Source organism: Engystomops pustulosus, chromosome 5, assembly GCF_040894005.1.
Source record: "Engystomops pustulosus chromosome 5, aEngPut4.maternal, whole genome shotgun sequence".
Lineage (NCBI taxonomy): Eukaryota > Metazoa > Chordata > Amphibia > Anura > Leptodactylidae > Engystomops > Engystomops pustulosus.
Genome location: NC_092415.1, coordinates 46,167,144 through 46,178,764, shown reverse-complemented (window position 1 = coordinate 46,178,764; position 11,621 = coordinate 46,167,144). Strand labels below are relative to the sequence as shown.

At 44.8% G+C, this 11,621-nt stretch overlaps 1 protein-coding gene and 1 long non-coding RNA gene across 2 annotated transcripts in view; one reads left to right on the top strand and one right to left on the bottom strand.

The window, feature by feature from the left end:
* Positions 1-5,299: 5,299 nt before the first annotated feature.
* LOC140132723 (uncharacterized) overlaps positions 5,300-11,621 on the top strand; it is a 30,488-nt gene continuing 24,166 nt past the window's right edge. The window contains exons 1-2 of the long non-coding RNA XR_011855702.1: positions 5,300-5,421; positions 5,494-5,552. This is a non-coding gene — a long non-coding RNA (uncharacterized lncRNA). The remainder of the gene's footprint in view (positions 5,422-5,493; positions 5,553-11,621) is intronic.
* LOC140133998 (uncharacterized) lies at positions 8,528-10,366 on the bottom strand. The gene is made up of 2 exons (XM_072154665.1): positions 10,222-10,366; positions 8,528-9,958 (listed from the first exon to the last, which is right to left on the bottom strand). Exon 2 carries the CDS (start codon positions 9,708-9,710, stop codon positions 8,550-8,552), a length of 1,161 nt encoding a protein of 386 aa, XP_072010766.1. The 5' UTR covers positions 9,711-9,958; positions 10,222-10,366; the 3' UTR covers positions 8,528-8,549.

Below are 11,621 nucleotides of genomic sequence, written 5' to 3'. Positions count from 1 at the left end.
TGTTACAACATGAACATTTTCTTCAATAAGTTTACTTTTAATTGTTCCTTTATGGTTCAGGATTGCTTCATTTTTTTAAAGAGCTGTTCTAGGACATTTTACAATCAGGTATTCTTAGGATGGTGTACGTGCAGGACCTGGACAAGAATGATGAGTCCTAGTTTGGAGCCGCCCAAACAGTCCCTGTCTGCTTACTGGGTATACCCTAAACAGGGTCCAGTAACTGGGTGTTGGTCCCTCCTTGCACCAAAGTGTAGACATGTAACATGGTAGACAAACAAACACATATATTTCAGAGAAATCTATTGAGGGAATCTGGGTCACAACATGATAGCAAGTAAAGTACAAAATCGAATGCACGGAAGAATAGTCGAGAATTAAAAGCCAATGTCGAAAAATCAGAGCTATCTGTAGCAGCAGAGCTGCAATACGAACAGCCACTTTACAATGTACATCACTGTGTACTGTATGTAGACTGTGAAGTCACCATTGTGCTCTCATTCCATTTCCATTATTCCTTTAAGTCTGTCTTCCTAAAGAGTGCTTTAATTCTCTGTGTATGTCAGTATGGGAAACAATCTTGCAGATTTAGCATTTCCAAGGAATCACAAGTATAAGTCCTCTACTGGGACAGTAAAATAAAGTTTTAAAAAAAATAAAAATAAACAGGAACCCCAAAAATCACCCTTTCCCTGTAAGTAAATAGTGTGTTAAAAAAATAGAATATTCAAAAACACAAAATTTGTATCTGTAATGACCTTGGCTAAGCATATATTACGCTATCATAGCTTTAGTGTAAAAGGCATAAAAAATTATGGATGTAGTATTGTACACTGCAGGTGGCATCACACAAAACATAGTTGCTCATCCTCTTGTACTGGTAGGTGAATGGTGGAAAACTGGAGACTGACAGACACATTCCCCAGCCATTCCCGACTCCAGAGCTGCACACTAGTAATGGGTCATTCACGAAAAAGACGGCTCTAAGATCCAGTTCTTTCAGGTGAACAACAGAAGCCGGCTCTTCCTGAGAGCCAAAGGCACACCTAACCCCATGCCTACCTTGTGACCACGCCCCCTTTCACCCCAAATATTGTGGGTTACAAGTGGAGTGTGGATTGGTGGTTGTAGTTACATAGGGAGTCGTTCAGGAGCAAGAAGAGCCGGCTTATTTTCGTGAGCTGAGCCAAATGATCCAGCTCACTATAAAGCGCCGACCTTGCCATCACTACCGCACACACTTCTATGCGCCTGAAGCTACATAGAAGATCTCTAGAGAAGGGAGGGGTAAAGAAGGCAACAAGACCTCACGCTGCGTGCACTATGCCGATTACAAGGGCAGCTGTGCTATCTCCTGCTGTCTAGGGCTTTATAAGCACAAGAAGATGACACAACCCCAGGGGTGTACCGGCCATGAGGCGAGTTGAGCCTCTTGCCTCAGGCAGCACCACCTGCAGCAAGATGGGGAGCAACTTCAGGGGCAGAGTTATTTGCTTCAAAGAGGGACCTACTACTTATTTTCTCTTCACACCTAATGCCAACATGGGTGTAAGACACTGCATGGGGAACCCACTAAATAAATAACCTAATATATTACTACAGGATGGGCCAGAGGGGAGCGCACCGTTCTACAGGATGCCTCAGGCAGCAGAGAGTTTAGGTTTACCCCAGCACAACCTGCACTGTAAATTTGTTCTGTACATCAGCAAGACCGGACCTGTTCAAGTTACACAGAAACTTGCGTATTGTGGTCTATGGAACAGTTTTCTCTATGTACAGATTACTGTGGTCTTTCTATGAACATCATTTATTGTGAATGGAGGACACTGTTTACTACTTACAGATGATAAAAAGTAATAAAACCTCCTGCAAATCTGTGACAGAAGCTGCACTTTAATCATAGCTTTTTGATACTAATTTTAAGATGTTTTCCACATATCAAAAATGACCCCCTATTTGATGTTAAGGCTGATTTCTACAATGCTTGGTGAATTATTGACCTGGTTTGTAATGTAGCTCTTATTTGATCACTGCCCATTGTATATTTATAAATCCACCTCCCTGGAATTTCCCATCATCTAAAAGATTTGCTATGTAAAAGTGAAACTATCCAAAATCTGTGTAGCGGAGGCAGGGCACTGCAGTCAAAATCCTCATATAACAGCAATTGTGTGATCATTGTCCCCGTGTCCAAGGCTAAACAGGGGCAGAGCGGCATCTAACGGGGAAAGTAAGTATTATACCCCAGATAGGGGGATAAAGCTTAAATTATGCAGTTTATTTTGATTTTGAGTCTCTTTTGTTCTAGATTTTTACAGGAGAAAACCAAGAAACTGGAATAGTCTGGAAATAACATTGTCCTGCCCCCACTTCACGTACCCCCGGGGTCTATGCGGAGCTCGACAGGCAGTTAAACGCCTTCCTACAGTTCAACAAATGAGACTGGTTCAAAGTCCGTAGCTTTATTAAACTGATGTAGGATTAGGGTGAAACTGAAGAAAAACAGGAATGTACAGTCTATTAGAATAGTACAATAATATAACAGGAGCAGGTTACATACATTACATTAGCATATAACAGGAAACAAGCGGATACATATACAGTCTGGGACCAAACATGGCCGACCATGAGGTTGGGCCTATCTGTGCAATTACAGTGCAATTACAGATCTATACATTACATCATATAAGAGACTTTATACAGAGTGGTCCTATAACTGCTAGTAGCTATAGATTCTTATAGACAGTCTCCTTACCGGCTATACTACAACAAGGGTTAAGATGAATGAATATAGGTCTTCTCTCTGTGTAGACATGAAGGGAACTGCCCTTCTCCTACCCACAATCCTTTGTATCTGCTAGTGAGTGGGGAAAACAGAATGTAAGTAGTTATTAACTTTGGCCATTAGATGGCGCCAGCAATAAACATCTGTTACATAATGGACAAATTATGAACATCATTTAACCTGCATAACATTTGCCAGTGGGCAGCACAAACATCACTTTTGAAGGTAACCAATAAAGCTTAAAAGGAAATCACTTGGGGAGATCAGGGGTGGCACACCAGGTTTCTGCACACTAGCTATAGCAGCCACCCATTAAGCCAGGGCAGGGCCTGGTGTAGAGTCGTACAACAGTGCAGACTTATGAGATATATGAGGAGGCTGAAGCTTTCCAGCCAGAATATTTCATTATATGTGATCAGGGCAGATTAAGAGTGCCATGGGCCCTGGGCTGTATGAATATTATAGCCCCTACAGGCCTGGAATCACTTCCTACTTGTGGTACGAGAATCAGCTTCTTGGGGAATGGAGGATGTGTCCCTACTGCCTGCTTTTAATTTGTAGGTTCCATGTACTTTATATCAGTGTATTTTATACTATCACGCCTTTGATATTTACACAAGTATCTCTATGGTCCTTTTGTATAGACTGACACTTATTTGCATATTTTGCACAGAAATGTTGGCTCTATTGCATTATGTCACTCCATTGCTCTTGTGATATTATCCTACATTTATTATGTAGGTTACCTATATCTATTATGATTGTACTTCATATCACATCGGATATTTCGGTTAGATATAGATGTATTTTTAAGGCTTTTGTATATATTAATTCTTATTCACAGGGATTCATATTTTCTATATATATATATATATATATATATATTATGCTTGTGTATATATATGAAATTGATATGCTTTAATTTATATTCATATGGCTAATTTATGAGAGGCTCTCCAGAACGGTTTATTATTCACAGCAGCGGTCCCTATATAGTTTCCCTTTTCAGTTACCTTGTGCACCTTTTTTCTATTTTACCTGCTCATGCGCGATTGCCTCTCACTTTCAATAATGTAGATGCTTTCTCGCGATAGCCGGTACTTTCTCCGGCATCTCGCGCATGCGTGGTGCTGCCGCCTACTGTGGTCCGCGCACGCGCAGTACAAACGTGTTCCGTACTCTCGCGATACCCGGGAGTTCGCACTCTTAGTCGCGCGCATGCGCAATGTATCTGCATGCATCCACGGTCACGACCGCCACATACGCGTAACCAGCTTTCAGGTATCTTAATTTTCCTTTCGTTGTCGTCACCCCATTAGGTACTCCCCTTCTCAATCATTCCTCAATTCTTATTGGTCGATAGCGATATATTACCCACAACTCACTTTCACCTGACACTCCCCTTGAGAAAGCCAGTTGGCGAAACACGTGTCCTCTAAAGCTGAGGCTTGTATTCTATTGCTCTCTAGTCCAAGTGACTCTATCATGGATCCCATACTGAGTTTCAATTTCCACGGTATTCTGCCTTTCTACTATGTGGTTGTGCACTATTTTTAACTAAATGTTCCCACCGTATAACTACCCTTTCTTGTATGTTTATGATTATCTTTTTTGGAAGAAATTAATTTATTAATAAAATGTATTTGATTTATAAGAAATGTTTTGAATGTAGTGACCATTTTTACTGTTTGGATTTGATATTATTGGGGCAAAGGATTTAACAGTGGCACGTAAATTAGCTGCCCTTATCCTCAGCTCCCCTACCAGTTTGATAAGCACAAGAAGATGACACAACCCCAGGTGTGCACCGGCCATGAGGCGAGTTGAGCCTCTTGCCTCAGGCAGCACCACCTGCAGCAAGATGGGGAGCAACTTCAGGGGCAGAGTTATTTGCTTCAAAGAGGGACCTACTACCGGTACTTATTTTCTCTTCACACCTAATGCCAACATGGGTGTGAGACACTGCATGTAGAACCCACTAAATAAATAACCTAATATATTACTACAGGATGGGCCAGAGGGGAGCGCACCGTTCTACAGGATGCCTCAGGCAGCAGAGAGTTTAGGTTTACCCCAGCACAACCTGCACTGTAAATATATTCTGTACATCAGCAACACCGGACCTGTTCAAGTTACACAGAAACTTGTGTATTGTGGTCTATGGAACAGTTTTCTCTATGTACAGATTACTGTGGTCTTTCTATGAACATCATTTATTGTGAATGGAGGACACTGTTTACTACTTACAGATCATAAAAAGTAATAAAACCCCCTGCAAATCTGTGACAGAAGCTGCACTTTAATCATAGTTTTTTGATACTAATTTTAAGATGTTTTCCACATATCAAAAATGACCCCCTATTTGATGTTAAGGCTGATTTCTACAATGCTTGGTGAATTATTGACCTGGTTTGTAATGTAGCTCTTATTTGATCACTGCCCATTGTATATTTATAAATCCACCTCCCTGGAATTTCCCATCATCTAAAAGATTTGCTATGTAAAAGTGAAACTATCCAAAATCTGTGTAGCGGAGGCAGGGCACTGCAGTCAAAATCCTCATATAACAGCAATTGTGTGATCATTGTCCCCGTGTCCAAGGCTAAACAAGGGCAGAGCGCCATCTAACGGGGAAAGTAAGTATTATACCCCAGATAGGGGGATAAAGCTTAAATTATGTTGTTTATTTTGAGTCTCTTTTGTCCTAGATTTTTACAGGAGAAAACCAAGAAACTGGAATAGTCTGGAAATAACATCACTTTTGAAGGTAACCAATAAAGCTTTAAAAGAAATCACTTGGGGAGATCAGGGGTGGCACACCAGGTTTCTGCACACTAGCTATAGCAGCCACCCGTTAAGCCAGGGCAGGGCCTGGTGTAGAGTCGTACAACAGTGGAGCCGGATGAGATATATGAGGAGGCTGAAGCTTTCCAGCCAGAATATTTCATTATATGTGATCAGGGCAGATTAAGAGTGCCATGGGCCCTGGGCTGTATGAATATTATAGCCCCTACAGGTCTGGAATCACTTCCTACTTGTGGTACGAGAATCAGCTTCTTGGGGAATGGAGGATGTGTCCCTACTGCCCGCTTTTAATTTGTAGGTTCCATGTACTTTATATCAGTGTATTTTATACTATCACGCCCAGGGGCGTTGCTAGGGTGGTAAAAGATCCAGGGCACGGGCCCCAATGCATTTGTATTGCACTTCCAGTAATGCTCCCTCCTGTACATAACCCCCTCACATGTGGTTGTGCCAATAACAAGGATACTTCTGGTATATACAGCTACAGAGAACAAAGGAGAAATCCCCATCACCACATCTTATGTTCCTCATTGTCCCTACATCTTGGTTCCCGGGCAGTGTTATCCTGCTGCTGCCCCTAACAATCTCCCCAAATACTGTAAGGCTGCGCTCACACTTTGTCTTGCATTTAAACAAAACCAGGTGCGTGTTACCCATCACATGTGTATTACTGGAAAATATATGAGATCAAACCGAGGCCAGTCCTGGTGCCACGTGTGAACATGCCCCAAGAAATGTCCTCACACAGCCCCCCCAGTAAGTAATGTGCCCCACACAGCCCCCCAGTAAGTAATGTGCCCCACACAGCCCCCCAGTAAGTAATGTGCCCCACACAGCCCCCCCAGTATGTAATGTGACCACACAGTCCCCCCTCCCCATTAAATAATGTGCCTCACACAGCCCCCCAGTAAGTAATGTGCCTCACACAGCCCCCCAGTAAGTAATGTGCCTCACACAGCCCCCCAGTAAGTAATGTGCCTCACACAGCCCCCCAGTAAGTAATGTGCCTCACACAGCCCCCCAGTAAGTAATGTGCCTCACACAGACCCCCAGTAAGTAATGTGCCTCACACAGCTCCCCAGTAATGTGCCTCACACAGCCCCCCAGTAAGTAAGGTGCCTCACACAGACCCCCAGTAAGTAATGTGCCTCACACAGCCCCCCAGTAAATAATGTCCTCACACAGTCCCCCAGTAAATAATGTGCCTCACACAGTCCCCCAGTAAGTAATGAGCCCCACACAGCCCTGCAGTAAGTAATGTGCCTCACACAGCCCCCCAGTAAGTAATGTGCCACACACAGCCCCCCAGTAAGTAATGTGCCCCACACAGCCCCCCAGTAAATAATGTGCCTCAGACAGCCCCCCAGTAAATAATGTGCCTCACACAGACCCCCAGTAAGTAATGAGCCCCACACAGCCCCGCAGTAAGTAATGTGCCTCACACAGCCCCCCAGTAAGTAATGTGCCTCACACAGCCCCCCAGTAAGTAATGCACCCACACAGCCTTAAGTTATGTGCCTCACACAGCCCCCCAGTAAGTAATGTGCCTCACACAGCCACCAAGTAAGTAATGTGCCTCACACAGCCCCCCAGTAAGTAATGTGCCTCACACAGACCCCCAGTAAGTAATGTGCCCACACAACCCCCCAGTAAGTAATGTGCCTCACACAGCTCCCCAGTAATGTGCCTCACACAGCCCCCCAGTAAGTAAGGTGCCTCACACAGACCCCCAGTAAGTAATGTGCCTCACACAGCCCCCCAGTAAATAATGTGCCCCACACAGCCTCCCAGTAAATAATGTGCCTCAGACAGCCCCCCAGTAAATAATGTGCCTCACACAGACCCCCAGTAAGTAATGAGCCCCACACAGCCCCGCAGTAAGTAATGTGCCTCACACAGCCCCCCAGTAAGTAATGTGCCTCACACAGCCCCCCAGTAAGTAATGCACCCACACAGCCTTAAGTTATGTGCCTCACACAGCCCCCCAGTAAGTAATGTGCCTCACACAGCAACCAAGTAAGTAATGTGCCTCACACAGCCCCCAGTAAGTAATGTGCCCCACACAGCCCCCCAGTAAATAATGTGCCTCACACAGCCCCCCAGTAAGTAATGTGCCCCACACAGCCCCCAGTAAATAATGTGCCTCACACAGCCACCAAGTAAGTAATGTGCCTCACACAGCCCCCCAGTAAGTAATGTGCCTCACACAGCCCCCCAGTAAATAATGTGCCTCACACAGCCCCCCAGTAAGTAATGTGGCTCACACAGCCCCCCAGTAAGTAATGTGCCTCACACACAGCCCCCCAGTAAGTAATGTGCCTCACACATCTCCCTAGGAAATAATGTGCCTCACACAGCTCCCCAGGAAATAATGTGCCTCACACAGCCCCCCAGGCAATAATGTGCCTCACACAGCTCCCCAGGAAATAATGTGCCTCACACAGCCCCCCAGGAAATAATGTGCCTCACACAGCCCCCCAGGCAATAATGTGCCTCACACAGCTCCCCAGGAAATAATGTGCCTCACACAGCCCCCCAGGAAATAATGTGCCTCACACAGCCCCCCAGGAAATAATGTGCCTCACACAGCTCCCCAGTAAATAATGTGCCTCACACAGCCCCCAGGAAATAATGTGCCCCACACAGCCCCCCAGTAAATAATGTGCCCCACACAGTCCCCCCAGTAAGTAATGTGCCTCACACAGCCCCCCAGTAAATAATGTGCCTCACACAGCCCCCCAGTAAGTAATGTGCCTCACACAGCCCCCCAGGAAGTAATGTGCCTCACACAGTCCCCCCAGTAAATAATGTGCCTCACACAGCCCCCCAGGAAGTAATGTGCCTCACACAGATCCCCAGTAAGTAATGTGCCTCACACAGCCCCCCAGTAAGTAATGAGCCCCACACAGCCCCCCAGTAAGTAATGTGCCTCACACAGCCCCCCAGTAAGTAATGTGCCTCACACAGCCCCCCAGTAAGTAATGTGCCTCACACAGCCACCAAGTAAGTAATGTGCCTCACACATTATCATCTTTAAGCCTGTTTCTGGATAGTTTATGTTAATGGCTCTGATCCTCTTGGCATGCTCAGAAGATTCATCTCCAAGCCATTTCACCAGTAGATCTAGCTCTTCCCTAGAAGACAAGTCTAAGTCTCTTATAAGACTCTGGAATGAGGATCGCCAAGCCCTATAGTTCTCAGGGCGATCATTGAACTTTACAAGTCCTTTGGTGACAAGCTCACGTCGAGCAAAGAACTTAGCAAAGTCTATTGTGGCTTGGTTTGTGCTGAGACAGGTTGGCAAATGGTTGCCTTGGTGAGAGTGTGGTGTGTAGCCATACCTGTCAGAAGTCTCTTCTTTAGGTTTCACAGTGCCACACTGTCTGGGAGTGTAGTAACTTCCTGGACGCTGGGATGAAGCTTGGGTTCTCTGGTAGGCAAGGAAGTTGACTTGAGCCGTAGCATTCTCTTGCTTGCAGAACTGTGGTCTGAGGTCCGCTTCTTGACATAAAATATGATGCCTTGGACTTGACTCGCAGTTGGTAACCTTTGTTTCATGTGTAGTCTGAGGATTACACACAGGATGTTGAAGGACATATTCTGAAGTGCGTTCTAGTGTATCCTGGGGTTCTTGTTCCAGATCAGGCATGCTACTGTGTCTGCTGGGCTCGCTGTGAGAGAACGCGGCTGCCTCTAAGATTTCTGCTTCCGCCATGGCAGCTGCTGCTTCCCTCTCAATTGTCAGCTTCTCAAGTGTTGCTTCCAGGCGTGCTCTTTCTAAGTCTAGAGAAGCCTGTTCTTGTGCCCTCTCTGCTTCTAAGGAAGCCTGTTGTCGTGCCCTCTCTGCTTCTAAGGAGGCTTGTTGTCGTGCCCTCTCTGCTTCTAAGGAGGCTTGTTGTCGTGCCCTCTCTGCTTCTAAGGAGGCTTGTTGTCGTGCCCTCTCTGCTTCTAAGGAGGCTTGTTGTAACTTCAACTGCATCTCTTGTTCAGCAAAGGTAGCCCGTGTCCTCGCTGCTTCCGCTTTTGCGCGGGCGATGGCGGCTGCATTGCTCGTGGTAGATGCTTTTGAGGAACTGGCCCGTGATCTTGTCTTGATAGAAGACGCTTGGCTTTGTGACATGCTTTGACCGTTTAGAGATTGCTGTGTTGACTGTTTGCAGGTGACTGCGTAGACAGTAGCAGACCTCTGTGTAGTCTAAATCTTTCCCGCTTGTTTCAAGCAGCCGTTTCACTGTCCTGCCCCCACTTCACGTACCCCCGGGGTCTATGCGGAGCTCGACAGGCAGTTAAACGCCTTCCTACAGTTCAACAAATGAGACTGGTTCAAAGTCCGTAGCTTTATTAAACTGATGTAGGATTAGGGTGAAACTGAAGAAAAACAGGAATGTACAGTCTATTAGAATAGTACAATAATATAACAGGAGCAGGTTACATACATTACATTAGCATATAACAGGAAACAAGCGGATACATATACAGTCTGGGACCAAACATGGCCGACCATGAGGTTGGGCCTATCTGTGCAATTACAGTGCAATTACAGATCTATACATTACATCATATAAGAGACTTTATACAGAGTGGTCCTATAACTGCTAGTAGCTATAGATTCTTATAGACAGTCTCCTTACCGGCTATACTACAACAAGGGTTAAGATGAATGAATATAGGTCTTCTCTCTGTGTAGACATGAAGGGAACTGCCCTTCTCCTACCCACAATCCTTTGTAGCTGCTAGTGGGTGGGGAAAACAGAATGTAAGTAGTTATTAACTTTGGCCATTAGATGGCGCCAGCAATAAGCATCTGTTACATAATGGACAAATTATGAACATCATTTAACCTGCATAACATTTGCCAGTGGGCAGCACAAACATCACTTTTGAAGGTAACCAATAAAGCTTAAAAGGAAATCACTTGGGGAGATCAGGGGTGGCACACCAGGTTTCTGCACACTAGCTATAGCAGCCACCCGTTAAGCCAGGGCAGGGCCTGGTGTAGAGTCGTACAACAGTGCAGACTTATGAGATATATGAGGAGGCTGAAGCTTTCCAGCCAGAATATTTCATTATATGTGATCAGGGCAGATTAAGAGTGCCATGGGCCCTGGGCTGTATGAATATTATAGCCCCTACAGGCCTGGAATCACTTCCTACTTGTGGTACGAGAATCAGCTTCTTGGGGAATGGAGGATGTGTCCCTACTGCCTGCTTTTAATTTGTAGGTTCCATGTACTTTATATCAGTGTATTTTATACTATCACGCCTTTGATATTTACACAAGTATCTCTATGGTCCTTTTGTATAGACTGACACTTATTTGCATATTTTGCACAGAAATGTTGGCTCTATTGCATTATGTCACTCCATTGCTCTTGTGATATTATCCTACATTTATTATGTAGGTTACCTATATCTATTATGATTGTACTTCATATCACATCGGATATTTTGGTTAGATATAGATGTATTTTTAAGGCTTTTGTATATATTAATTCTTATTCACAGGGATTCATATTATATATATATATATATATATATATATATATATATTATGCTTGTGTATATATATGAAATTGATATGCTTTAATTTATATTCATATGGCTAATTTATGAGAGGCTCTCCAGAACGGTTTATTATTCACAGCAGCGGTCCCTATATAGTTTCCCTTTTCAGTTACCTTGTGCACCTTTTTTCTATTTTACCTGCTCATGCGCGATTGCCTCTCACTTTCAATAATGTAGATGCTTTCTCGCGATAGCCGGTACTTTCTCCGGCATCTCGCGCATGCGTGGTGCTGCCGCCTACTGTGGTCCGCGCACGCGCAGTACAAACGTGTTCCGTACTCTCGCGATACCCGGGAGTTCGCACTCTTAGTCGCGCGCATGCGCAATGTATCTGCATGCATCCACGGTCACGACCGCCACATACGCGTAACCAGCTTTCAGGTATCTTAATTTTCCTTTCGTTGTCGTCACCCCATTAGGTACTCCCCTTCTCAATCATTCCTCAATTCTTATTGGTCGATAGCGA